A 27,965-nucleotide genomic window follows, 5' to 3' on the forward strand; every position below is an offset into this window, starting at 1 on the left:
GGCTGATACAGAAAACCTGTCTGTGCCACATTTCAGTGGAGTTGTATCATCGGCAACTGGCAGCAGGCCGAGCTCTTCTGAGTAGACAGGTGTGTGCGTGGAGTTAATGCTCCAGGACGTGAACATGGCGTTATTTGATTGGTATATTGGTTACAATGATTTAGTGCATTTATTTCAATACAGAATTCACAAGTGGCTGAATAAAAACATTTCTCGCTGAGAAATGTAGATATGTTGGCAGTTCATATAAATATACATTGAAGCACATTTCTTTTAATGGGCTGCTGCCTGTTTTGCACATAAAAGCTCAGCTTGGTTGGCACAGAGAGCCAGACTCTGAAAGTCTGTTGAATCTTGGAGTTGAATAGACAGAAGGTGAAAACAGTACAATTTTGGAAAAACAAAAGTAACGACTACAACTTCGGGCTCTAACAACGACTCTTCATTTTGTGTACTAATGTGAGATTTACTTCAGTATATCTCTGACTGTCCAGCTGAATGAAGCTTCTATGATGTAGTTTGATGATCTTCCCCTCAATGTTGATATTATGACTGAAATACATGCAAAACTATACATGTATTGGCTACACTCTAAAATATCAGTGTTTGGTTTAAATCTTCTCTCGTTTTTTGAGCCAGTTTTCTTCCAGTCCCAAGGTTTGCATATAATCTCTCATCTCCATCCTTCTTTGTGTGAAAGTGTCCTTGGACAGTATAACACTGTGTGTCTGTAAATAGACTTTAAATATATAGAGAGCTCATTTTACTGCTTGAGGAGTCTTAAGGCACTTTAGGTTATGTATCACATTCATTTATCCACACACTCAATATAATGCTGAAAGCTGACATGCAAGGTCCTCTCACACACCGACTATGGGTTCAATGTCTTACTGAAGGACAGTTTAACATGGCATTGGAAGTGGAAGATGACCTGTTAATTTATTTATTTATTTATTTATTTATTTATTTATTTATTTTTAATTTTTTAAATTTTTTAAATTTTTAAATTTTTTTATTTATCTATTTATTTATTTGTGTGTTATAGATACGCTCCTTTGATAAAAGCCTGTATATCAGTTATGCAGCTGCATGTAATTGTTTACTGTTTGGTTGGACGAATCTTGAGTGGGGAAAAAAAAAAACAAGATAATAAAGCAATCTCCTCTCTGTTTCAGTGTAAACAAGTTGTGATTGCAGTCCGTGCTCTCTGTACAGCCCGTGTAATAAACAGCGTGCATGTCGGGAATAACGTGCTGGACTGCAGCAGCCGTCTACCTGCTCCGACGCTCCTCGTGCCCGTCACTCACCGCGGGATCCTCCAATCGCGAGGCGCGCGAGCCCGTGACTCCTCCCCGGCGTATAATTGAAGTTTCTTTAGTTTCTTCGGCGGAGCCTGCACGCAGTGTTGTCCCGATCCGTGGAGGGATTAAATAGACATCAGCGGGGGCAATGTTTTCCAGGAGCCTGAACGTGTGCGTGAGCGTGTGCTTGTGGATTACGGCGCTAACGAGCCCGGGAAGTGTGTCCGCGAGGAAGCAGGACGACTCTTTCTTCACTGCCAGCATTTATCGAGCGAGATGCGCCTCGAGATGCCTCAGTCTGCACATCACTCGCATCTCTGCCTTCTTCAAGCACTCCCAGGTACGAGAGCCGGCGGACGTGAAGGGGGACCCTCGAACCTGCCTCACGCGCTCAGACCTGTTTCTGCTGAGCCCGTTGTAAAAAAAAAAAAAAGACAGGAGCACAGGAGCAGGTCTTCATCATTACCGGTGCTGGGAGGACCGGGGGAGTTTCACCAAGGGGAATGAGACATTTCCAAGCAGAGGGTGTCAAAAGCACCAGTTGCAGGCATAAATGTTCTAGTTTGAGTTGCTTGCAAACTTGTCACGTGCGTGTTTTAAGGCGGCTGCTTTCAAATACATGGAGTCTAATTAACACGTTGTTTGTGTTTTTGAGGCCGGGTAATGATGAATGCCTCTCAGTGGAGCCAGTTTCCATTCATTACTTGCTAATTACTGGAAAATGAGATGCCCCCTTCTCTCGATATAAATGTAGTGGCTTTGCTGCTGCGGATGCTGCTCGCTGCCTCATATTGTGGGTAACTTTTCTCTCCTGGACTCAGTGAGGATTTTTTTTGTCTCGTTTGCCCCAAATTGTTGTGATGCAGAAGCTGTCTGGGGCTGAATTGGCTGTATGCTTTGGATGATTCGGTCTGTGGTGTCAGAAGTTGTTTTTCACCCTCCACTGGACACACTGTTCTCGACACTGGACTCCAGAGAAAAGAGCGGTCACTGATCCTCCTTCCCTCTGCTCCTTTTCACCAGCTATCTCTCTGGCCACTGCCTTTATGCTCATTCCATTTGCATTTGCAAGGCTTGTCTTTCTCAAGGTGCATTAGTGAATCCCTAATTGTCAGGAAACGCTGTGCAGCAAGGCAGATTTGTAATTAAGTTTAAAGATGAGCAGAACACATTGCTTGCTTGTTTGTTTCTTTCTTTGTTGCCAGTTAATTTTACTTTAAAAGCACTTATTGATCTGGTGTAGTAGTAGCTCTTGATGCAGGTTCACGGGACATAGACCCACTGTGGTTAATTCCAGCAGTTTTATTAAGGGATAATCTACAACAGGGTTAAAGAATGAATGTGAACATCCTGTTGGGACAGAAAATAGCTGTGCGGTGCATCTGAAACACTCAAGATTGAAAACAGTGCTTCTTAAAGTGCAACTTGGCAAGTAGTGTCAGGGATTTGTTTTGAGGGGATTCCAGGAGTGCAGTGCAGCCCAGGGTTGCAAAGTTGGGGAATGAAATTAGTCACTAGCCAAGAAGTCAAATTACTGAAGGAGTCTCACCTCTAATGAACAGCTAATAGTCGATATAATTGACTACAGAGCCCCAGAGTCTGACTCAGTCTTCAGTCGGGGGAAAATGAGAGGGAGGCATTTGTCCAAAGAGAGGGGCATTTTTGTGGTTAGTGATAAGCAAGGTTGCTTGAGCAAGCTTGTGGGTCTAAGAATAGACGCCTATTGTTGATAATCTGTGAAGGCTGTCTTTTGCACTGAGTTCTCCACAGTCCTTTCATGTGAGAATGGGGGGTCTGGTCAGCTGCAAAAACATATGGCTCTCCAACCCCCCACCCCCATGCCCTCTACCCCCTTGCCCTGCCAATAAATGCCAGCATCACACCTACTAGGTATGCACAGGATACTCACCGAGCTACCAACGCCGCGCCGCCGAGGTCACCTTCCTGCTAAACGCCGGCGCCCAATTGTGCTAAATGTGATAAGCTCTAATGTGATGTTGCCACAACAGTGGAGCATGCTCAGTCAGCACAACCTACAGGTGGATCTGCTTCCGCTGCCAGATCTTATTACAGCGACGGGTCGACAGGCAGCCTCAGAGCTCCACTCCAATGATTGAGACGACAGACCTCTCAATTCAATGCGGACATCCTTCAGGGGTCATTTAATACTCGATAGGAAAACCAAGACGTACAACGCTTTCCATCTTAATGGAAGTGAAATGCCCCAGCTGCATGTCAGCACACCGACTATATTTCCTAATGTCTAGTAATCTATATGGACTGCTACTTATTTTGGTCACGGTGCAAGAGGCATTTTGTTCCCATAACACATTCTGGAGCTGGAAAATAAAACATTTTTGAACGTCAGTTTGATCATTCTGTGAAAACGGGAATGTTACTTGGAGCAATTTGATGTTATTACAGATGTTGTGAACACCCACACATCTTTCCTTTTCATGTGGCTGAATCAGAATATCAGAGACTTTGTTTTAATTGCCGCAGTTCTTCTGAATTAGTGTGAAATGGAAACAAGCGTGGAGTGACAAAGTTAGGAACCCCGTGGGAAGTCCTTTGGTTGTCAGATTTATTGCGTTTCCAGATTTATTGATGTAATAGTATTTCCAAATACACATTTATTGACATTTTACTCCACGTTCGGGGAACTTGTCACTCTAGTACAATAGACAAAGGGGAACACCCAGCCGTAAATATTAGCCCCGGACATTTTAAAATATTAAGAGCGTTCTGGGAGCCCTGTGCAATAATGTATTCTGAAAGCATCAGCCTTGTAGTGGATTATTTATGTGGAGACCTGTGCAGCCAAAAACAAGGTGTGTCCATGAGGTCTTGTTATTACATTCAAAGCAATAAAAATCTAACATTTTAAATTCAGTCATTCATTTCTTATGCGCCGCACAGTAAAATCTGAGCATCCTGCTTGAGAGATTTGTGTTTAAAGCGAAGGGAAGGAAAAACATTGGAAAGTAGTTTTTCCGCGTCCTCTTGTTTTGGCCTTTGATATTAAATAACCTGCGGTGGAATCAAACCTCAGCCAGTGCTCTTCTCATGTGTGGAGTTTTTCATTAGCGAAGACAGCGGATGAATAGGGGTCTATGCAGCTTGGCCTCACCTCTCTGTAAATGCTTTTAAACCATGACAGTCCTGTCTGTAAATCTGAGCAGCCGCTGCTGCTATACCCCGAGCTACCTCATTTGACAAATAGTCCTCATTCCTAAGTGGAGACAACTTTACACCAGTGTTGTTTGAGATCTCCGAGACTCCCTTTCATGTTAACAGTGGACATGCGCTGAACGCATTAGCTCGCTTTCAGAGCGTTTGTCAAATTATTCATATAAAGTGAATAATTGATGAGCAGAATGACCACAGCCCTCACACACACTCAAGTCAATGCCTAAATCTTTAGGCCTTTTATTCCGGTGTAGCATATGTGGCCTGAAGGAGAAGTTATTTTGGTGATGCCTGAGGTCCTCGGAGCTGTCAATGCAGAGACAGAGACGCCAGTCTGCTCTTTGAAGTCCTGTCTGCTGTTAACTCGTCCACAAATGGAGGCTGCGAGGTCTCCTCAAACAGCAGTATTTCCCCGTAATAAAATGCTGGAGACATGTAAAGAGGATTAAATGCAATTTGGAAACAAGACATCAATGTAACCTGAGATCCATTTAATCCAAATCAGAGGGCAACAGGAAACATTTACAAAAGGTGGAACGGCGTCCTCAGAGATAAAAGGGGTTTTGTCCATGTTCCTCTTAGTTGTCTAGACAATACAACACGCCCCTGGCCACCTGCTCCGACTTCTCAGCTGACAGCAGCGGTAATGCATCTCTGTGATAAATGCCCTGTTTACACGACTCGGTTAGTCAATCCACCGTCGCCGACAACGCAGGGTTCACCCTCGCCACATATTCATAGACCACCGTCTGGCCTCCTCTCCTCGACCCCGGTCACACCGGAGCGTATCTGGAAAAAATTCATTCACTGAAGTCCTTGACAGTCCTCAGCGCTGCATAATGTTCAGACTGCAGAGGAATGTCATGGTGAGTCAGAGGGATGAAGTCCTGACCTATAATTATTCCCCTGTTGGTCCCTGAAATGGTGGGGTCAGACCTGGACAGCTGGAGCAACATCCTGCTGAGCTTCTCTGCTACAGGGATGCTGTCACACAGCAAAATTAGCTCTTCTGTGGATCTGGCCCTGTCTCCACTGATGGATGGGCAAAGAAAGGTGTCAAAAACAGATTGATGATTTAGGACAGGGTTCTGGAGTTGTGGCAATCTGTATAAATTATCTGGAGGCATTGCCTGCCAGAGTAAATGTCAAAGTCGTATTTATGTGGTGTGTCAGCGGGGAAGCTTGGCTCGGTGTGATAGATAATTTCAGATTTAGATCAATTGTCCTCATACAGATTTTGATCTGTCAACTTGGGACAACATTATATACAGGCGGTGAGTTATAGATCATATGCCAATCATTTGGTTACTGAGAAAGTGTTTTTCTGCTGATGAATCTTCAAAATCGTCCCAAATTTTTATTTCATTATGTGGTTTAACAATTTTAAATCTCTTTATTGCTCATGCTTAGACATTTCCATCCTTATCTGCAGTGTTTTGTGCAGGAGATCCTCTGACGACACCCGATCGTGAATTTCTTTGAAGCCCTTTGACCATTATCCTTGACACTGAAAACACGGCACTTACTGGTACTGGATGTCAAATTAAACCCTTTAATGATAACTCCTCTCCCAGTGTCTCATGGGAAATTTCTTCTGGATTACATTGTTGGAAGAAAGCTTTGAACTTGACATTGAACTGAAGCAGACCTTTTGCCTGCAGACCCTTAACGTTTGGCTGCTTCTCGGTGCTTCATAGCTTTCAACAAGAATCAGAGGGAACATCCAACACTCAAGCCCAGAGCCAGGTCATCCAATTGATGAATTCCATTAAACTGACGAACCACTGAGTCTCCATTGGGATTTTTTTTTTTTACATTTGATTTATTGTCAGTCCTTCAGATGTCCAGGAGAAGAGTGAACAAGGTCAAAACTGAAATGTTTGCTGTGACAATGGATCCAAACTGCAGTGATGAACTCACCTGATTTCTGCTGCCCCCTCCTGCTATTTACATCTTTTGAACTGATTCAGATCTTTTTCTTCTTTTTAAATACAAAAACAAACCTAGCAGCTTAACATCACTTTATTCTACTCAACTTTCAAGACTTTTGTCTCATTGTCAGGATTTAGAAATGGTTCTCTTTTGTCCAATCTCAGACCACAGTTAGTCCAACATAATCTTCTGACATTGTACATAAATTCAAGATTGCGATCTATAGCAGCAAAGTATGCAACATTGAACTTGACAAGTGTGCTACATCAAAATTATTTGGAGTTTGCACATTCCCATGAAGGTGAAATTCTGGATACTCTGTCAGCTGCTATTCTGCGCTCCGTTTCCCTTGATGAATTTCATCTATTGTTTATTATTATATGTAAATGGTGTTCAGATTAACACTGCTGTTCTTGCATACTGAAGTCTGTCATTGTTTCCTCTTCTGATTCAGTAGAGACTGATATTATGCATTCAATTCTTTTTTTTGTTGTGCCCAAGTTTGAGAAATCTACTTCACACTGTGTGGCTGAGAGTAAACTAATATCTCACAATATGTGGAAGTCTTGTCAGACGTTGGTAATAATCATCTTGAATGGCCACAATCCCGCACACCTTCAATGTCTATTTACTCTAAAGCTCTTGAATGTGATGAAGCTGTTTTTTTGTTGAATCTGTGCAGAAGGTATGCTAGCTAGTTGTTGCTAACAGGTATGTTCAAGAAGGGACACGTCAAAACCGTGCTGGACAGCGACCCTAATCAATGCTTCTTTACTGTTTATTAACGTCAGCTTAAAGAAAGAATAAATCATATGTAGCAGAAGTCAAACAATTGCCGTAATGTCTCATATTAAGATGAAGAACCTCCAAAAATATTTTATTTCCTTTGTTATGACCAGCTGGCTTTTTATTTAGAAGCACTTGCTTTGCAGAAACATCTGTGTTGACAAAAATACAGCATAATTCTTCTTCCTCGTGAAAAACAGGAAATGGCCACTCAAGCAGGACATTTACCCCCAGCGGTCCTCCGCCTGATAATCCTTCATATTTCATGCATTGAGAGTCTATAAATACGCGGCACTATTAGGACCAAATGTTGGCCTTGTTTGAGTGCAGAAGGTGGCACTTCCACGGCAATTAGAGGAAATTGGCAGTGTGTGCTGTCGACGCGGGAGTGCTGACATCAGTTTTTGCCTCGCTGACCTCGGAGACGTGTGTTGAGAGATCAAAGAAATCCTCGGAAAAGCTGAGGTCGCCGTGCTCTGCTGAAACTGACCAGAGGTTCGCCCTCGCTTTGCTATGGTGACCCGGCTTTCCTGCTTTGGCTAGGTGAACTCACCATGCAAAGAAAGCTGACTCCAGGCCAGCGTTATACGTTTCTCTGCTCCGAGCACGACTGTTAATCAAGAAGGCCTCGACTTGGGGAAATCAGTATGATGGGCGTATTGTGATGGAAGGGGAAAAAGGGTCAAAGTTTCATGTTCATTTGATGAATAGATTATTGTAAATGTATTTTCAACAGTACTCCTAATGACTGATGATGTTTTCTTTTCTCTTTCACAGAATAATGGGTCGCTGGTGTGGTGCCAGAATCACAAGCAGTGCTCCAAGGTAGTGCGCTTTAATTTCTTTCATGAATGAGACACATGCCACATGCAGGATAAAACAATGTAAAGTGCACAAGTCAAGACAGGACAAGTTTTTTTTCTCTCTTTTGCCCCAAGCCTGCAGGAATCCCAAGCAAAATAGTTTTTGTTTCAGCTTGTGCTCACTTAAACTGTTTCTGCCTTCAGAGATAACCATTAGCCATTGTAATTGGAATTCTATTGCCACTAATATTAATAATTTGAGGAGGCTAAACGTGTGCCGGTTTCTAAAAAAGCCAAAGCGTGATTGTTTTTGTTTCCTGTTGTCGTTTGGCAGTTCACTTGGATGCTGTATGGCATGTCTCCCACAGGGCTTGTTTGTGTTTTGTGTCCTGTCCCAAAGACGGTTGAGACAAAGCTGGCGTTGACAGCCCCGCTGAAAAGATAGTGCTGACAAATTCTATCAGACTCTCCTGGAGCCGTTGACAAGGCCCTCAGAGATGTGCTATATAGACTGCCGACAGAAGCTCACATGAGAAGGAGGATGCACCGGCAGAGCCCGGTCCAAGCAAAATGCTACACGACGCTTCTCTTAGCTGTCTGAAGCGCCCGTCTCCTCACACAGTCAGTGAAACCGAATGCAACGCAGTGAGCCCATTAGGATTTAAAATAGTTCATATGCAACACATATTCACCGGTCGACACTTTTCTTCTGACATGAATCTGTACATCTGGTTTTCCTCTCTTCCAGACTTTGCTTCAATGCTTCAAAAAACTTGTCAAAATATCATATCGGGACTCGGAGGATGTTATAGTAAAGGAGATGACTAATTGTGCAAGATGTAGCTCTGAAAGGATTTATCATCCTTGTCCATAGGCGTCGCTGAACTTATAGAGAGGAATGCAAGTTGGGAATGTGTTCAAAGCATAACATTACAGCAATGATGGTGATTAATTGAAAAGTAATTAAAATACAGACTCTCTGCAGCTAATCATGCTTACTTAATATGGTCTCACATGCGGTGTTAATATTAATCACAATCAGTGTCTAATATCGGCTGCTTTGAAACCTCTCCCCTCGTGTTTGATTTCCAAACTTCTTTTTTGAATTTCAAATTGTTTCCTAAGCAATTTGCATTTGCCTTGGATACAACAGAGTCGTTGTGTTTTGTGCTTTCTACTACACCTGAAGACATATCGGTCATTTCTGTGACCTTACAAAGCATTAATTTATCACTGTGGCGTCCAGGCCTGGTGCTGCAGCTCTGCTCGTTTTTAATGCAACCCTGCATAACTTCACTATTTTGTGTGAGAACTACGAAGTTAGCCATAATTCTTTCAACAACAATATTTCTGTGTGATTATTTCTGTGTGTAGCTAGATTTGGCTTGAAAACTTGTCGTAACTAACAAAATCTAGAAATAATAATAATAAAAGAAAAACAGTGACAGGTTAAGTTTTGCATCCACATAATAATGGACTCAACAACATTCACCATTGTGCCATAAGGACATAATGAACTGAGGCACAGAGTTCAAGCAAAAGAACTAATTCATGATTTTCCGTGTAATGCACATTGTCTAATTACCAGAAACTTGTGATTACAAACTGTGTCATGTTTTAAAACTTGTGTAACAGGCAGCGAAGCAGGCAAGCCGCTTTTGTTTTCGCCACGGATCTGTGAAAGTTGTTTCTCTCCTTTCCACTGTGATAGCCAACATCAGCTCTTGGCACGAGTCATTCCCCAGTCATACAGCCGAGTTTTATGTTTGAAAAAGGCTCTTTGCTGGCTGCGAGTCTGAGGACAGCATACTGTTTTCATAATCAACCAGCTAACACTGCTGAAACTCTGCAAACGTCCAAACACCCTTTAATGGACTTCTTGTTCTCTCTGCCGTAACAAGCATGCCAGTTAGCACTTCTTTATCCTGCTCGGTGGCTGCGAGTACATGAGGCCGGGTTTGATGTGAGCCCTTAAAAATAATGACATGCTTGTGTTGCCGTTCTACAGTTGCTACTTTACCATTTTGCTTTCAAGAGCTCTCCAAATTTAAGCCATTTAAATGAATCCTGGGTTTCGGTTCAGCCGTTCGGGACGCGAGCCAGGGAATGGTGCTTAAACTTAATTTGCGGCAAAAAGTCAATGTTTTGGTGGAAAACATCACCCCCGCTGCACATCCACATCAATGAGTGGAGTGCACACTCAGGGCATGTGTTTACTGTGTCAAAACACAGACCTATTGTGGACGCGCTAACAATCGTACCGAATGGGCCCATGCTGTACAGTGGTCCCCTGTGAATAGCTCTACAGCCACTGATTAGCCTCTTCACTTCATGAACAGCACACAGTCAAACAGACAGACAAAGGCGGTGGCTCTGGGGGAGTGCGTTAGGGCAGAAGGCCTGTCCACCCAGGGGATTTTTTTTTATTAAAGGCCCGCTAAGAGCTCCCTGCCTGTGAGGAAAATGCGAGGAAGCGCTCCCTAATAGTTTAGACAAAGATGCTATGACCCCGTCCATCTGTCTGCATTTGTGCAAATCAAAGCCTCCTGTTTCCATTTGTGATGAGAAAGTCATCCCGGTCATCTCGTATGCGGTGTCCAGAGTCCGCCTTGCTCTCAGTGTCCCCATTGTCATGGTAATTAACCTGCTTGCCCTCTCTCCAGAGCGGAGCGAAGTAGCATTTGAAGAGCCGGGGAGTCATTATCGTGCCATAACACTGGACCGGCAGACAAACTCCATTCAGCGGGGAGACGCCAGCGAAGCAGACAGCAGGCGTTTCTATGAGCTATTGTCATTTGGTCTCCCTACTGTTAGAGCTCTCCTCTTGAGAAGTTTGGATGTGTTCCCTGAAAGTTTTTAAAGCTCCAGGGTGTTCTCTTCTTCTGCCGGGGCAAAGAAAATAGATTTGTGTGTGTGTGTGTGTTTGTGTGCTGGGAGGGTGTGCAGGAGCAGCCAAGAAGCTTTCCACTTTCAGAGCATAGCTGATATTAGCCGGGTTTGCTTTCCCCATGGGTGTGATCCAGGCTCCACATCAAATGCTGGGATTGACTTAAGGCAGCTAAATGCCGGTCGGCAACAAAGTGGTGCGCTTCATTACTCAAACTTCTCCCGGGGAGGGCCGAGAAGAAAGGACATGTGCATTAAGCCCGGATAAGTTGGCCTACAGCGAGTCATTTCAAAGTGCCAATCACTTGTAATTCCCGAGCAAGAAAGTGTAATATAATTTCTCTCCAGCACAATGAATATTCTTTTCCCTATTTGTGTACATTCCCCCCGTCGAGAGCAACACCTCAGTGACTCACAGCTGATTTGTGACGGGAACTGTGGGCTGAAATGTAACGTCTTTTTAGCAGGGACACATTGACTTGGCTCCACGTTTCTCTGTGATCTCGCCTTTTTTCCCTGCATTCACTTATCGAACATGTGCGGCGGAAAAGCGCAGAAAGCCGCATTGTCTCGTCTCCATTTGACGGCAATGAGTCGTACATGTCTTTCATAGATGTCTCACATTTCCCAGGTGGCTCTTTTGAGCACTCTCTCTCTATCAATCACACCCTAAAGCTGCGAATTCCAGCACAAGAATAAGAAGTGTTTACTCTTTTGGATAACGCGCGCCTTCGTCTTCACATGTTGGAAGCTTTGGAGCGGTTTTCCTGAATAACAATCAGTGGAATGCTACTATGTCACATTCAAAAGTGTCTTTCAAAGCCCACTGTCAACCCCCCCAAACCAACCCAGACATTTTCTCACGCCAAAATAAAATGGTCAAACTACCCCATCAGCTGTTCTTTCTTTCCGGGTCATTTGAAGCTATAAAATTAATTCAGTAGCACCGTCTTATTAATTAAAAACCAAAAATAAAACACACTTTCTTGTGAACTTTTTTTTTAGAATGAGTGTGATTTAAAGTCTTTCTTGTGTCCATCCCCTCTTTTTGGAGCGGTGCAGTATTTTCTGATAAAGGGGTTGCTGGCTGCTGGTTTTACAGCGGGGCACGGCTGGAATGGTTCGGCGCTTTAGACAGACTTCAAAGCACCTTTTGGTCACGTTGGGGCCAGACATTCATCGCACCTCTCTGTGTTAGTCACATTACCAGCACCAACACCTCAAAGCAAGCTGTGCTGGAAATCAATCTGTCAAGTAGGCTGTGTCTGGATGGCTCGCCGGTGTGTGTGTGTGTGTGTGTGTGTGTCCAAGCAGAGCTTTAGAAACACTCCCCGTCAGTCTTTACAGTTTTAAATACAGTTATGAGAAATCTAGAGATGCATTCTGAGTCGTGGAAGCCCTGTAGCTTTTCTGAATATTCTCTGCTCGCGTTTTGTCTCGTTTGAGGCAGTGTGAGTGTTGGTGTGTGTGCGTGCGTGTGTGTGTGGGTGGCAGAGGAGTGTGAAGCGGGGCTGGTCAGTCCCAGCAGGAAGGACCTGATCTGGACATGGTTGTTAAGTTTCATTGGTTAACGGGAGGGGGGTTGCTTCATTGGCTGCTATCTGTGGAGCTCATTATTCACATGGTGGGTGGCAGGGAATGAAAACCCCCACAGCAAAAAAAAAAAAAAAAAAAAAAAAAAAAAAAGAAACCCAAAGACATGACCACAGGAGAGGAGGTGAAGAGACTGTGGCTGTAGATACGCAGTTAAGTCTTCGGTCTTTGTCAGCAAAGGAAGCTCAAACCCAAAGCTCCTCACTGCAGTGCTAGGACTTTAATTTTGGAACGACAAGCACTCCAGGAAATCCTCCGTGGAAAAAAAAACAAAAGCAGACACACATACACTCACTGGCTCATACAGGCCTGTGTTTTTATTGATCCCACAGAGCATTGAGGCCTTTTAAACAGCAGCCATTTATTTTGTGAGATAATCAACCTTTCACAGATAGCCTGATGTCCCATGTTCTCCCTGTCAGACGGGATTTGATTCTCATGAAGGATTAATGTCATCAAAGCTGCTGTGAAATCCTCTTTTAGCAGTAATGACCAGTCACACTGAGACAATCTGCTGTCATCCGTGTGTTTATTCTCAATCTGAGGATGCAGTGGCCCAGTATTACAAATTAGAATGCACACGCACCACGCTGACCTTTAGACACATCTTCCAGAACGAGATGAAATGTTGATGCAGAAAATAGTTATGTGGCTTTTATCAGTCTTCATAGTTAAAATTTTGTCCCCAAACGGTTTGTGCTAAGAGCTAAATTGGTGAAAGGAAGATTACAGTGTCTTACAGCTGATGTGCTTAGTAGATGGCTCAGCGTTTCAATGTGTACCAGCGCCACTCGACGCTGTCGCATCACGCAGATAAATCACACAGATTGTGTGTGACAGTTTCAGAACAACAGAAACCAGAATGTATGTCAGAGACTCACTCATCAGCAGCTCTCTTAACCTTTGGCTTGGATATGACTACATCAGAGGAGACTTATCTGGTAAATATTCCAGACTGAGCATGCATGAGAGATGAAGCGCACAGCATGCTTTTTGTTCTTTTGTTTGCTTTTTTTGCAATCATATAAATCCAGAAGTCTTCTGACTCAACATGCCCAGGTTTGCCCTCACCGGTGAAGTCTTTGTTGTGCATTTTGAAATCAGTATAAAGGAGAACTCAGCCGTCACCTCCAGCAACAACAATTCATTGCATCTTTGTTTGTTTTGTTGTTTTTTTTTTTTCAGGTGTGTATTATTCCACAAACTTGATATTTTAGCGTTCAGAGACGCTGAGATGAAAGGAAAGGGGTGAGGATCTGTGAGTGGAAGCCGCACTAGCCAAGTAGGATTAATGAAATTCGAATGTTTCTAAAACTCAAATAAACAAGAGGAGATAGTGGCGGAATGTGACTGCAGAGACGGATTAGGACGGCTTTCCTCCCCTCTGCAGCGTGTCGTGTTTTACATGTTGTTGGCCTACATTGGGACAGAATCTCCGGGCCTGGTGTGATACGGTCGGAAATGAGGCTGGGATTGACACAGCTCCAGCGGTCATAGCAGGAGCAGGCCAGCAGGGCCGCCGCCCTTTATCTTATTTACTATCTTCCAGTGACAGTGACGGATACCACCACGGCAGAAATGCATTTTTCATCCCTCTTCGCGGAAAAATGCGAGTTCATTATATGTTGCTGTAAATCAACTGTATGGACATGTAGAATAAATGGCCGTGGCGCTGAGGAAGTGTTTTATCACATGATCCCGTTCTCAACTTTGCCTCCATGCATCAGTCACCGTAACATTATTCAGTGCGATTCTGTGGGAGGAAATACAGTAAATCATGCATCGGGCAGACTCGACATGCTTTTCAGGGAACAGCGGAGAGGGTTTGGCTTTCCCATGCCATGTCACGGCGAAAAAGCTTTCTGGCCTCTTTATCACCAATCTGACCCCACATGATGGATACATCCTGTTGAGTCTAATTGTCATGAAATGTAAACTGAGCCCAGAGGTAGGTGATAACTGAGGCTCTGGTTACAGCCACTGTAATTTTGACTCTTGTCACTGCGGAACATAACAACTTGAGATGGCAGAGGGCCTGTAAGAGAAGGAGCCCGTCCGGAGCGAGGGCATCGAAGTGTGTGTGTGTGTGTGTGTGTGTGAGACTGGGCGAAACTTCAGAGTCATTAAGTATTAAGTGAACTGCTATTGCATTCCACAGCAGACAAAGCACAATTCTGGCTAAGCTGTGTGGGCTTTTTGCTCATAAATAGTGCAGGCACCTCTGATTGTGGGCTAAATGTATAATTCATGCAAGCCCCTCCCGCTTCGGCTTCTTCTTCTTCTTTTTTTTTTTTTTCTCTTCTCACTTTCTGCCGAGCTATTCCTTTTCGGCTCTTTGTTGTCTGCACCCTCAACTGCATTTAAATTAATAATTACAGTGATGCTCAAAGACTGTCTATGACACCACCTGCTAGGTTACTCACCGTCTCCATCTCTGGTTTGACAAACAAAAACCTAAAAAGTCTTGAAACCTATGCTTTTGGTTTTCAGACCGCCGGAGCTGGACAACTGCCTTGTTTTAGTTGGTTGTAAAGATGAAGGAATTATGACAGTGGAAATGCTCACAGCATATGCTCTTGTCAGAGCCGTAAAACTCTTGGAGATTTGGAAAGTATGTCGTTATTTGTGCAGGGGGAAATTTGAAGAGCCCTGCGTCAATCTCCAGTCCACGTGAAAAAACACGGTTATCACAACGTGCTCTCTTGTTATTTATAATCATGAAATACAATCGATGGGGTGCTGCGATAATAGAAATAGTGCGAGCGACTCCTATTTCCAGACGAAGCGCCAAAAAACACATTGGGAAACTTTCGTATCTCTCAGGTGCCGTTGGATATCGCCAGCTGACAGCTTGTCCTTCCCAAAACCAGCCGCGATGACTATAAACAAATGAAAGGCTTGCTGAGGTTACGTCGGATCTGATTCCAAGTTTCGGTATGGTTTGGATGCATCTTCAGACAGAAGACAAGCAGACAGATGCCAGTTTGCTCCGCATAGAGATTACCTGGAAGAAATGAAGCGAAGAAGCACCAACATGCAGTAATTGTTGTCTTTTTGGAACTGCAGCAATCCTCCACTGACGCGACGAGCCCTGTGGGTTCCCTCTCAGTTTGGAGGGGCTTATGTAACTCCTGAATAGGAAACTTATACAACCGTGGTATAATTTTATCGTTTCCCTCATCAAATAACACCGAAAGTCTGTATGAATATGAAATATACACATCAAGTTTCTCCACAAGGCTTTTGTGTTGCATGTGAAACTTTAATACAGATACTGGATTAAGTTCTCATTAAAGTTCCCTTTCAGGAAACCTCAGTGTGACTTTGAGATAAGCAAGCCCCATCGTATGGAAACTCTCATCTCACATTCATCACCTCTTGTGTGAGTCGGCTGAGTGAAGAATTGCAAACTCACATCTCGCGCACTGTTAATCTTTTTGATCTACCTGATCCACCCTGTCTCTGCTCCACACACACTCACACACACACACACACACACACACACACACACACACACACACACACACACACACACACACACACACACCTGTGCTGATTTACTGCAGCGCAGAAATTAAATACACAATATCTCTTGGACTTAATGCACCATTAGGGTCACGTTAGGTTGAGGAAATACTGTGTCTAGACTTCATAACAGCCCGGGACGAGGATATCTTCTTCCTGATTTACTCCCTATATTTTTACAGTCCCTTGAAACCTAATGGCACGTTTGCGATGTATTGGAAAGCCTTACGAGCATCTGATTTTACACTCAATCAGATCACGGCTCCGGCGCTCCATGAAATGTGCTTCAGACCGGTTGACCTTTGATAAAACTCTGTTGCCACAGTCTGTGAAATTATTTTTCCCTATGAAAAGTAGCTTGAAGGCTTGTGTCTTTAATGAGAATGAAAACAAGGAAAGCAGTGGAGTTTGCATGTTCTCTCTCTCTCTCTCTCGTGTGTGTGTGTGTGTGTGTGTGTGTGTGTTTGTCAGCTGATGGATGAATGAACTAATTCATTTGATTTATTTGTGGGCACTGGTGGCCTAGAAGTTAGAGAAGAGAGTTGTACTTATTTAATTCTTCCTTGTGCTTTCAATTTTACTTCACATAATGACCAAATCACGCCAACGTTCCAGCAGTAAAAAACAAACAAACACAATTATTTCTTTTAATTCATCACCATCAGAATATAAATAGATACTGTTTAGAAAGGAAGTGAGTTGATTGCACAGTCATTCTCCATTACCAAATAAAGCCAGATTATTAAATTAATTAATTAGTTGACCAACCCCCCCGAAAAACAAAAACAGTTTTGCTCATATTTTCAGAAATGCCAAACACAAATTGAGTTTAGTATCCCAGATGGAAATTGTTTTTTTATTGAGTTCATTTAACTTTTTTTTACTAAAGTTTTTGAATTAATTTCTTGACAGCTTTATACAAAAAATTGATTATCATATTAATGAATAATACATGGAGTCTTCTAGCTACAGCCCGGCTTTAAAGTTCCGTATTTTCTGTATCAGTCTTTAAACATTCTGCATACATATACATATATTTTCAAATAAATAAAACATATATAAACACACTCATACGTGATTTGAAAAGTCCTGGTGTTGCTCAAAACTGAGAATAACAGTACAGTGAGGATGAAACTGACTCAGATCTGCTACTTTATAAAGAAGGAACCAGTAGGTGTAATGAAGTACAGCGATCAGCAGTTTGAAAAACACTGATTTCCCTAAAGGGATGCAAAATGTGTAGGTGACACCGAGCTTTAATGCTAGATAATAAATATACACGCACGCACCCGTGCACGAGTAATAGGAGAAAAGTGTTGCAGGCTCCAAAAACATTGCCTCATAACATAGCTGGCAAGGGAAAGTGCTCTGGCTGGCTGCTTGTGTTTGTGAAAGATATATCACATGATAAAATGATAAAAAGCTAATTCTTTGTCTGCACTGCAGTGTGAGCCTGGTGCGTTCCAGATTTATCTGCTTTGGAGAGAGTTTTGGAGCACATCAAAATGAACACACTGGCTTAGTGGAGATGGAAGAGCAGCGGAAAGAGAAATGAAAAGTTTCAAAATGCATCAGGATTTGAGGGGAGAGAGAGAGAGAGAGAGAGAGAGCGAGAGAGGAAACAAAAGGCTAAAAGGAGGGACGGACCGAGGGAGCTGAGGGGAGACGACAGCCAAATAAAAGTGAAATAGAGTGAGAAGTGAGTGAATATGTGGAGTAAGTGCCTGCTTCACCGAGAGAGCAGAACCCAGCGCCTCGCTCCTGGATGGGTCGATAGATATGAGCAGGGGAGCTGAGAGCTGCTGGAATAATTGAGTCCGGTCATCGGCAGTGCGAAAAGCGCCGGGCCAGCAAAAAAATAGCCATAACTCAATGAGATTGGGAGGTGAGATTTACAATGTGTGTGATCAACAACAGAGATTCGTCCTCCGTATCGGAGTTTCCCAGAGAAGCAGAGAGCTGGGGCTTCATCCGCGGGGCCAGCAAAGGCACCTTGTAAATACTGGCTGGCACCTCTCGGAGCTTCATACTCACGTTCAGAGCAGGGATCAATACTTTCATCTCCCAGATGCTACATATGCGCTTTTGGGGATGACATGCTGAATTCCTTCAGGTATTAAGTAAATGGAGAACACAGATACCCAAATACCAGCTGGTCATGGCTGTTTTGCACATCTTCCTCTGATTGTGCAGTTACCTTCCACCAGCATAGGAGAATGTCTCCATCGTTTTGAATTGTGAACCATCTAATATTTTGTCCACACAGTGTATTGTTGAGCCTCGTTTGGTAGCAGTTTGTGCTTCATTAGCAAAAAACAAAACGCTTGCATGTAGTTTCGGTCGTTCTAGTCGCCCACTCAGGGCAGAAAGTGATTATATGATGTATGGTGATAACCATGGGTGATGCAGAAAAGCTTCTCTGCTTCCCACCTTAAACATATCTCACTTCTTCTCTCCTCCACCCCCCCCCCCCCCCCCCCCCCCCCCCCCCCCGCCGTCGCCTCGTCTCAGGCATGAAAAAAAAAAAAAAAAGAAGTGAAGATGGGCTGTGGCATTGGCTGCCATTCAGCCTGACTCTCTCATCGGCCCCACAGAATGCTTTTCAGGGTCCCCCAGAGTAACAACTGCTGCGTTTTATTACAGCGTGAAATGGGGAGTGAAAGAGCGCTATGGATGTTCCTACTTAGCCATGCAGAATGTGTCACCATTGGGTCCGAAGATAAGGGGACAAAGGGGAAATCAGCCGCTCAAATGCTTTTGTTAAGAGCAACAGCTCAGGTCCAAAGAAACAACCCCCGTGGTCTTGTTTACAACTCAGAGCAAAGCATTTTTATTTATTTTTTCAGGGGGTGAAATTTGTCCTGGAATATGTTAACATCGGCATAGGATAATGACATGCATTCCGTATGCTACTCAAACAGATGGCGGTTGTGTTTCCAGCCTGCGAGATTCGCTTGAGGCGGACCTAACGCTGGCGCCCGGGCGCGAGAGATACACTATGTCCAGCTCAATTATGCTCTCATCTACCAGTCCCATGGTGTGTTTTCCCAGATTGTGTTCCAGAAGTCAAACACCAGCTATGAGACGTTCAAACGTCTGAGGGCGCCAAAACTCGAGGGGATCTGCTAATGCTAACCCCAGCTAGCTCTCTGAGCCCATTAATCTAACAGAGGCCGTTTTAAATGTCATTTAACGTATAAAGGGTCATTAGCATTCACGTTCACTCAGTGTAACACATGTTTATGCTCCAAACAAGCAGAAACATAAATTTCACAAAAACAAGAGTGCAGATCTGCCTATGATGTGGCAAAGGTGTGGCTCATTCCCAGAATGCTTCATGAGAGCTTATAGGAAATATGCGATGGCTCCATCAGAAGCATGTTTTTGGCCGTATCTGCAACATGTTTTAGGTTGAGCAAAGAAAAAACAAAAGTGAATAAATAAGAATCAGACAATTGATTGATGAGAGCGCCTTTGTAATTATATCCAGTCATCCTTATTTGCTTTGGCAAGGCATCTGTCATCAGTCCTCCGCTTCCCGACTTAAATGTCAGATTGTGGGTGTGTCCGGGAAGAAACGCTGACAGATTGTCAGTTTCCAGCACACCTGCAGGGAGATCTCTGCCTCAACGCAGATGCTTATCACTCTCTTTTTTCTCCCTAACAGTGTCGATTACGATGTATTGTTTCGTTGGGCAGAAGCGACCCCCTGTCCCGATACATTCAGAAAATACAAGTTCCAGGAAGAATCAACTTTTTTTTGTTAGTTGAGAACTTTTGTCCTGAAGATTTAATAAAAAAATGAAACAGATCTTGGCCTGCGATGGTGAGACATCACTGAGCACACAGCCAGCATTCTGATCTGTGTTGCAATATCCTCAGTGCGCAATGTGCTGTGTTAATTCATGCTGTTTGGCACACAAGTCTGAGCATCTCGAGGTAACGACGGTTCTATTTTTCACTTGTGTTTGCGGCAAAACCGGAGAAAAGGACTCATCGTGGAGAAAAGCCGGTGGAATGCATTCAGGCCTCACACACAAGATCTTTCAATGAGTAAAATGAGCTTGATCCCCCGGCTTATGTGTGTATGTTCAGTGATTTGTAGAGGGGATTTGGGGGCTTTAACATGTGCGTCTACTGGCAGCGTGTCCTTCAAACGCCGCTGCAGCACACGGTTATTGCCTCAACACCTCATTGTTCCAGCGCGGCGCTTTGCATGAGTTTGGGATGCCGAGGTCGCCGCCGCTGCCACGCCGCAGGCCCCGCTCCCAGAGGACGCAATCGAGAGGAGAGCTAATGATATAAGGTCACCATATTATTAATAGCAGATGATTTTCGAACGGCACAGTCTGAGGCGTAGCTTGGACAGTGCGAGTGAGCTCGTATGTCATCCTAAATCTCTGAGGTGTTACAGCGGTTTCACCTGATCAGCTCTGTTGAAACCACATTAGTTTCTTTTGGAGCTCTGCGCTGTCAGAACCATCCAAGCCATCCATTTCTCTTCCTGGCACCTTATATTTCACATTAGCGGTGTGATATCTATATTGCTGTGATGTAATTAGGAAAACACCCTCCTCCCTTAACCTGATCTGCTCTTTTGAGGACTCAACACGCCGCCAGAGTTTGCCGCCTGCCTCTCAGACAATGCAGAGCAAAGCAGAGAACTCTACCAAGAAGCTGAGTGTAATTGCACTGGCAGGCTCGTGCGCCGTCCTGATTACAGCATGTTCCTCCAGAAGCAAGGTTTATGTTTCATCGTGCGCTCGTCCACCGCTCTCCATAAAATGCAAATAAACTTTTCACTGGCGGTGGTGTAATAATGACAGAGCTGCCTAATGAGCGAGTTAAACTACAGCTCAGGCCGTGTGACTGAGATTCCTCGCATCGACTTTAGTGTTGCCATTTCAACAGTAGGTGCCCTCATTTAGCCGCTGCTCTGTACTGTACCTTACATAATCTGCATGTTGCTCTTGTGAGCCGTCTGCAGGGGTCTCGTCTTTCCAGCCACGAGCGGACCGTCGAGCCCGATAGCAGATCTCCGTGTCGCGTTCCCCACCCGCCCCTTCCCACTGACTGAGATATTAGTCAGTCCTGGATCAGGAATGTCGAGGAATGTGTTGAAAATTTATGTGTCTATCTTGGTGCTGTCGCTGGTGAAGGAGGCTAAATTAAATAGGGTTGAATGACTGACTTTGGCAGGTCGACGGCTGGTGCGGTTTGGTCTGCTCCCAGAGCAGCACAGAAGCAGCCTGGCAGCGGTTCGGCTGCTGCTCGCTCCCCTCTTTCACACTACCTCTCCGTGGCCAGCAGCCGGAGCACAGAAGACCCGGAGCTGCTCTCCCTCCCAGTCTGAATACATTCGCTCCTCTGCAGCACGATCTGCCTGATTCTATTGGACATGCATGGACCTTTTGTGTTACATTACACTCGCTTTTATTGAATTTGATTCGTTCGGGGTGAGTTGCTGTATTTAGAGCAAGGGGAGTTTGACTAGATTGGTAAACTTTCATTTCAGGTTTTATCATCCTATTATGTTTGGCAAAATGAGCTGCGCTCATGCTGAGGTTTTTTTTATTTTATGCTACGCCTATTCTTAGCATTCAGTAAATTTGTTCCACGTGGTTAGAAAAAAAAAAAAAAGAGAAAGAAAGAAAGAAAGGGAATCCCGAGCACATTAAACCAAGTGTATCATTTATTAAACACTCTCTGTTCAGCGTGGCAAAGAGAGGGGAGTTCAGTGCCAGTGCCAGAGTGTATCAAGCCCAGACATGAGCGAGAGAAGAGGCTGGACGACAACGAGGCAGAGACAGTTTGGGAAGCTGGTAGTGTTAAGGCGTGAAGAGAGAATCTGTCAGGACCCACACAAACCAAAACCCAGATATTTCAGAGACAGCTTGTGCCTGTCTTCTCATAACAGACAACCCCATTGCCCCGTGTTTGCTTTTTTAGAAGAATGTTTATGCCTATAGAAGGTATGCCTGGCATCTGTAACAAAAAGTGGGCGTGGCTTGGTCGGTGTGGAGTGTGGTCGGGGGAGAGGTGCCTGTCAGGCAGCCAGCGCATGAGCTCAGGAGGCACCATCTCCACAGCCGCCGCCGCGCTTTGAAGCGGCTGGCGCTTTGAAGAACTGACACCCTTCTCCTTTTCACAGTGCCTGCAGCCCTGCAAAGAATCCTGGGACCTGAAGGAGAACCAGTGCCAAGATTTATGCGAGGTATGACACTGCCATGCACACTGTGGTCACCTCAGATTGGACTGTAAGAGCTTTTCAGACCTAGTGGGGAAAATTCAATAAAGGTGGTGGGGGGGAGAGTTTGAAAGGAGTGTGAAGTAACTCTTTCTGCCCTGCAACAACACTGAATCACAGCCGTTTCATGTACTCAAAGCTCCAGTGACTCATAAGCCGAAACATAAACAGGACAGTCACTGTTAGCTCACAGAGGTGCCTGTTTGTAGCCGGGCAGGTTGGTCTTAAAAGCAATTTGACATTTATTTCACCCCCCCTCTTTCTTTTTCTGCTTTTTTTTTCCTCCTTTCTCAGCCACTCTTTCCCAAAAAGCACTACGAGTGTCTTACGAGCTGCGAGTTCCTAAAGTCGGTGGAGGGAGTGAAGCAGGGTGACTGCCCTGCGCCGGAGAAGGCCAGCGGCTTTGCGGCAGCCTGCGTGGAGAGCTGCGAGGAGGACGGAGAGTGTTCGGCGGTCAAGAAGTGCTGCTCCAACGGCTGCGGCCACACCTGCCAGCTGCCCAAGAATCTCTACAAAGGTAATGCCAATGACAAATAAAGCTGCATATTATTGCTCTCTGCAACAACAGGTGTATGTCAAAGTGGTACTACATTAAAAACACACTTACTTATGATCTCATTTATACTCGATTATAGCAAATATTCACAAATACTGTTAAAAATGCAACCAAAAACAAGTGAAAACTTACTTTGCAAGCCTAAATCATTCTTCTATACCTTATTTTTTCATGCAAATTGCACAAGTCAGCTTACTTTATGGTACATTGCCGAGGAGCCTGTTAATCCATTTCATTATTGCAGTATTGAAATTTGATCCACTGATAAAAATAAAATGCCAGCATTAATTTTTGTTCATGCATTTTTAATGAACAGTGGCTGCCAGCTCTCGCAATTCTTGCCTGTTTCACAGTAAACACCCTCCATGTTTTCTGAGCTGAATGCCTGTAACGTAAAGCTGCGCCATCGGCCCTGTTCGCACTCGGCATTAGCTTAGGTAAAGTGATACTTGGCTCCGCCCTCCCCACTCTACGCCACACAGAAACAGAAAAAAATAAAATAACTGGTTTAGTTGGCACCATAAAGCCAGACCACCAGATTGGTGCCTTCTCTCACCTGTCTTCAGTACTCGATACTTCACCCGAGACGCATGTTAATGGCAACTATGAACGGAACCATAAAGGGAGAAAGCAAAAACAATCAAGTCACCAGAATGATACAGTTTAAATCACAAAGTGAGTTACACACACTTAAACAGAAGAGAGGCAGGCATTTGCATTTCATATTTCAATAGAGCAAGAAGGTAGTGGAGAAAATACAATCAACTGAAATGATAATTGTGAGCATTATAACTTTACCATTTCCCCCATGTGAATGTCACTTGGCTTGAATCTGAATTAAGTTTAAAATGTAGAAAAAAAAATGACGATATACTTCCTCCTTCTTAATTTATTGTTTTTGTGTGCTTTTCTTTTAAATATAAACATTTTGTTTTATAATAAATAACCTACAACAGAAAAAAATGCATGAATTAATGATAATAAAAATTATTCAAACAACTAAAAAACAAAGAAATATTATAGTATAACTTAAATGTTCTCAGTCATTATCAGCCAAATTACCAATAAATGTTATTTTTCTATTATTCTAGTGCGTGAACATAAAGTGATAATTGATAAGCAAAAAGTGATCCTTACAACACCTTGTCAATTTCTGCATTTCTGTAACCAGTGAAGATGAAATTGATATACCTGTTTTTAAATTACACAGTCTTAACCCAAAAATTACATGTAGAAACCTTTAAGGAACTTTAAAAGCTTTTGTAGGTTGTACAGGTTCTGTGTGTTTAAACACAACAGTGGAGATGAAGAAATAAACCAAGCAGTGGAAAACAGATAGAAAACATGATAATGTGTTAATTGCTGGAAATGAAAAGTAGTGCAGCCCGGCTGACTCGCTTTGATGCAAAACTGTTAAACATAAACGTGTTTAATTGTCCATGCACTTAATTCATCCCTTTTTTAAATTGTTGCTCAGAGCTGTTTTCAGTGTGGTTTCAGTTTAATAATAGATCCACCCTCCTCCTCGACTTTTTATATTCAACAATAGACACTTCATATCGTGCAGTGGTCCAACACAGACATCCTGTTTTTAATGTGATTAGCTGCAGCAGTTTGCATAATTTTCAGAAATAGCATTGAAGTAATTAATCACTCTGCGTTAAACGTACATTTGCATCCTCAGTGACGTAGCTGCATATTTCGGGACCATGAATGTTATTTAATCTCTTTGCATTCAGCTTCCCCTCCACATTCTTTATGTTTTCTCCATTGTAGATTAGAAAATACATCTCGCCTTACGTTCGCTGCATTGGATACGGAGTCCTTCACAGACCCACGTGTACCCAGAAGCTTTTGCTCCAGTAAAATAGAGCAATAGCGCATCCCACGGCTACTTGATGTTCTGAGGGCGCCGAGTCGCTGCGTGCGAGAATCCAGGGCCCCTGAACTCGGAGACGGGACTTGGAACGACATTATGTACACTGTCAGCGCACAATTGCTTGCAGCCCCGGGCCATAACAGAGTTGAGGAGATGTTGAAGTGGGAGCAGTGGAAGATGAGTTTAAATGAAGCTTTGAAACGCCGCAGTGATAGACTATAGCTATTTGAGTCACACTGCGGTAAATCTGAGCACGTTCTCACCGTGTGGACTGTGTTTAATACCGAGTGGCAAAAGCATGTGACTCGCCAGTTTGAGCTTATGCATACTGAAGAGCCTGATAGTGTTTGTGTTTGATTTGGAAACGTCCTGAAGGACTTCACGGTGAATGTCATGCTCAAAAAGGTGTACGGCACGTTAATATAAGAAAGATGAAAGCAGGCGTAACCTTGAAAATTTCAATACAGTGTTCCAGTCAATGAAAAACATTCAGCGCTCTGTGAGACCTTCAGAATCAAGCAGCCTCCCCTGCTGATTTAGTCCAAACACTGAGCTCATGACAGGTCGCCGTCAGCGCCGCATTTACACTGAATTACACCGAGCGTTTTGGTGAAAGTCCACATGGAATTCCTGTCCCGGTCCTCAGTGTTAAAGGTCTAATTAGGTGCTCATGGTTTGAAGAGCGTAATTGTTTCTGTGTGTGCACAAGTGTGTACGCAGTCCTCACTGTGATGAGCCATGATGCTGGAAGCCATTAGCAAACACAAGCGGGGAGAAATGGAGCGTTTCCCCATGTGAGATCACTCTCAGATGTGTGTGTGTGTGTGTGTGTGTGTGTGTAGGCTGGGATCCCCTGCCCATGTACATGCACCTAACAGAAAAAAAAAACTTCAGGACCCCTGAGATATTGGACCCCCGCTGAGCTTTTCATCTGTAACAAAGCTTCTTCTTTTCCTACTTTAATAAGCTGTACACGGTTTGGTACTGTGTAATGTTGTCTCAGAATTTTATTTATGTGAGCGTGCCAGCGATCAAACGTGCTCTGCATATATGGCGGAAAAAGAAACGAACAAAACCCCCACGTGTGTTAGACTTCTCCATTGCCTTTATTTTTAATGTTGGCAGATATCTCATTTCCTTCATTTTCTTGGAATAAGCAGCGCCACACATGATGCTATTCAACTCGTTTTGCATGTTTTCTGATCAAAAGAAGAGCAAAGCTCCGAAACATAATGTGAGAAAAACGTGGGTGTCGGAATTAAATTAGATCAAATCAAATTCGGTGAGAGTCATGTTTGCACTGTCACAACAAGTCAGTCAGCCAGCCAGTCCCCGACTCCGTACGCCGTCCTATCCTCGCTGCGCTGCGAGTCGACGCGACGCAAACAGAATTTGCCATGTTATGTTCGAGCCCTGTAATTAGAGGAGTCATTATGACAGTATGTGCGTGAGTATTGAGAATTATATTCCTGGAGTGTAATTGTTGGTGTGATTAGGACATGAATGAACGCCGCACTCTGGATCGTGCCTCAACAGCCGTTGCATCATGGCTTGGAGTAAACCCGCAGTCATTGAAAAATGAAGGCTGTATGATTTTTGGACCAAAACCTGACCTAAAAGTTATCTTTGGAGGGAGCGGTCTGAGAGAAAGTGTATTCATTGTCCTCCCACATATCGCCGAAGCGAGCGGCGGTGTGTGTGCGTTTTGCTGTGTGTGTGCGCTTGTGTGCAAGTTTGTAGGAAGATGAGCAGAGACGGAGAGAGAGAGAGGAGGAATGCTGTGGTTACCTTGGTGTTGTTTATTGTGCGGGAACCGTGACACATTTGTTCGCACATGCACAGACACACGCGCACACACTCCGCTGCAGAGCTGTGAAACCACAGCACAATGACCCCCAGCTGTTCGTGTGCAAGGAACTGATAGAACGCATAGATTAAAAAAAAAAAAAAAGTGCACACTCTATATACATGTGGCTCAAGGATCCGCCTCCATCTTCCACCTTCTACAATTTTATGTGACTCAATCAATCATGTTTACATGCAGTGTATGAAGGCTGAATAGAAATATAAGGAGCTCTAATGCTCTGCATACAAAACACAGTCCTCATTAGGTTGTTTACTGACATGCAGCAAAGTTTCATACAGCAGAGCTGTTCGTAAATGTGGAGCAGCGGTGGATCGCTCTGCAGCACCACAGGTCCAACATAATGGTCTGAAGTGCTCGGTGATTTATTGAGGACTGTGGGATGTGTTCGGCCTTCTCCTGTACTACCAAACTTGCTTTTCCAATCTCCATCTCATTATCACTGTACCCGATGCTCAATCAACAACTCACTACGTCTCAACAGCAATAAATTTGCTTGAGAGAGCCGGTTTGACTTGGCACAGTGTTTGGCCCAGTCCCGCACTTAATAAATCTCTAATTTATTGCACATGGCCGCGGCGACTTTGCCTGAAAGGCTGAATTTAGAGATCAGTGATGCAAATTACCTTTCAGTGCAGATATGTGTGTTGGTACTTTTGTCTTATGAAGTTTTCAAAAAAAAAAGACAAACGAGAGACCGTAATTCTACGTGCTCCATCTCGCATACCTTAATGCAAACTATGTGTGTCATCAGGAAGACGTACAGCTACGAAAACACTCTGGCCAGGAAATATCACGATCTGTCACAGTAGAAAGATGATGCTGTTGACCCACAGCGCGCGTTAAATCTGCTGCGATGAAGTCATGTCTCCTTTTCAAATCTGTATCTGTCCAACTCTGACGCCGTCATTTATCTTCTCAGCCTACATTTGTCCGAAAAGAGTGAAACAACAGATTTCAAGTTGATTTTCAGATGAAATGCTCCACACCTTGTCACAGCATCAGAAACCTCTGCTTGTGCCTTCAGGAGTCCCCCTGAAGCCGAGGAAGGAGCTGGTGTTCCTGGAGCAGCCGTCGGGTCAGCTGGAGATCCGCTGGTCTTCCAAGTTCAACATCTCTGTGGAGCCCGTCCTCTACGTGGTGCAGCGCCGCTGGAACTACGGCATCCACCCCAGCGAGGACGACGCCACCGAGTGGGAGACAGTGGCTCAGGTACAAACCTGCAACATATTGAGGAATGCACCTGAGACATTGTTAAGCCTCTTCTTTTTCATTTCAAATCCAGTCAGATGTGCTCTTAGGTTTCTTTTTAATCAGATGGGCTTCAGTCGCAGCTGAAGTACAGTTTCACGTGTCCCGGCGTGCGACACGCTGCAGCTGTGCTCCTGCTGACAGACTGTTGCA

At 44.0% G+C, this 27,965-nt stretch overlaps 1 protein-coding gene across 1 annotated transcript in view; it reads left to right on the forward strand.

The window, feature by feature from the left end:
* Positions 1 to 1,394: 1,394 nt before the first annotated feature.
* The window catches only part of anos1 (anosmin 1), a 42,539-nt gene continuing 15,968 nt past the window's right edge, over positions 1,395 to 27,965 (forward strand). The window contains exons 1-5 of the mRNA XM_030111861.1: positions 1,395 to 1,641; positions 7,986 to 8,033; positions 22,167 to 22,229; positions 22,557 to 22,779; positions 27,589 to 27,773. Coding sequence (XP_029967721.1) covers positions 1,450 to 1,641; positions 7,986 to 8,033; positions 22,167 to 22,229; positions 22,557 to 22,779; positions 27,589 to 27,773 — 711 coding nt within the window. The 5' untranslated portion in view covers positions 1,395 to 1,449. The remainder of the gene's footprint in view (positions 1,642 to 7,985; positions 8,034 to 22,166; positions 22,230 to 22,556; positions 22,780 to 27,588; positions 27,774 to 27,965) is intronic.

The sequence above is a fragment of the Salarias fasciatus genome, chromosome 16, assembly GCF_902148845.1.
Source record: "Salarias fasciatus chromosome 16, fSalaFa1.1, whole genome shotgun sequence".
Classification (NCBI taxonomy): domain Eukaryota; kingdom Metazoa; phylum Chordata; class Actinopteri; order Blenniiformes; family Blenniidae; genus Salarias; species Salarias fasciatus.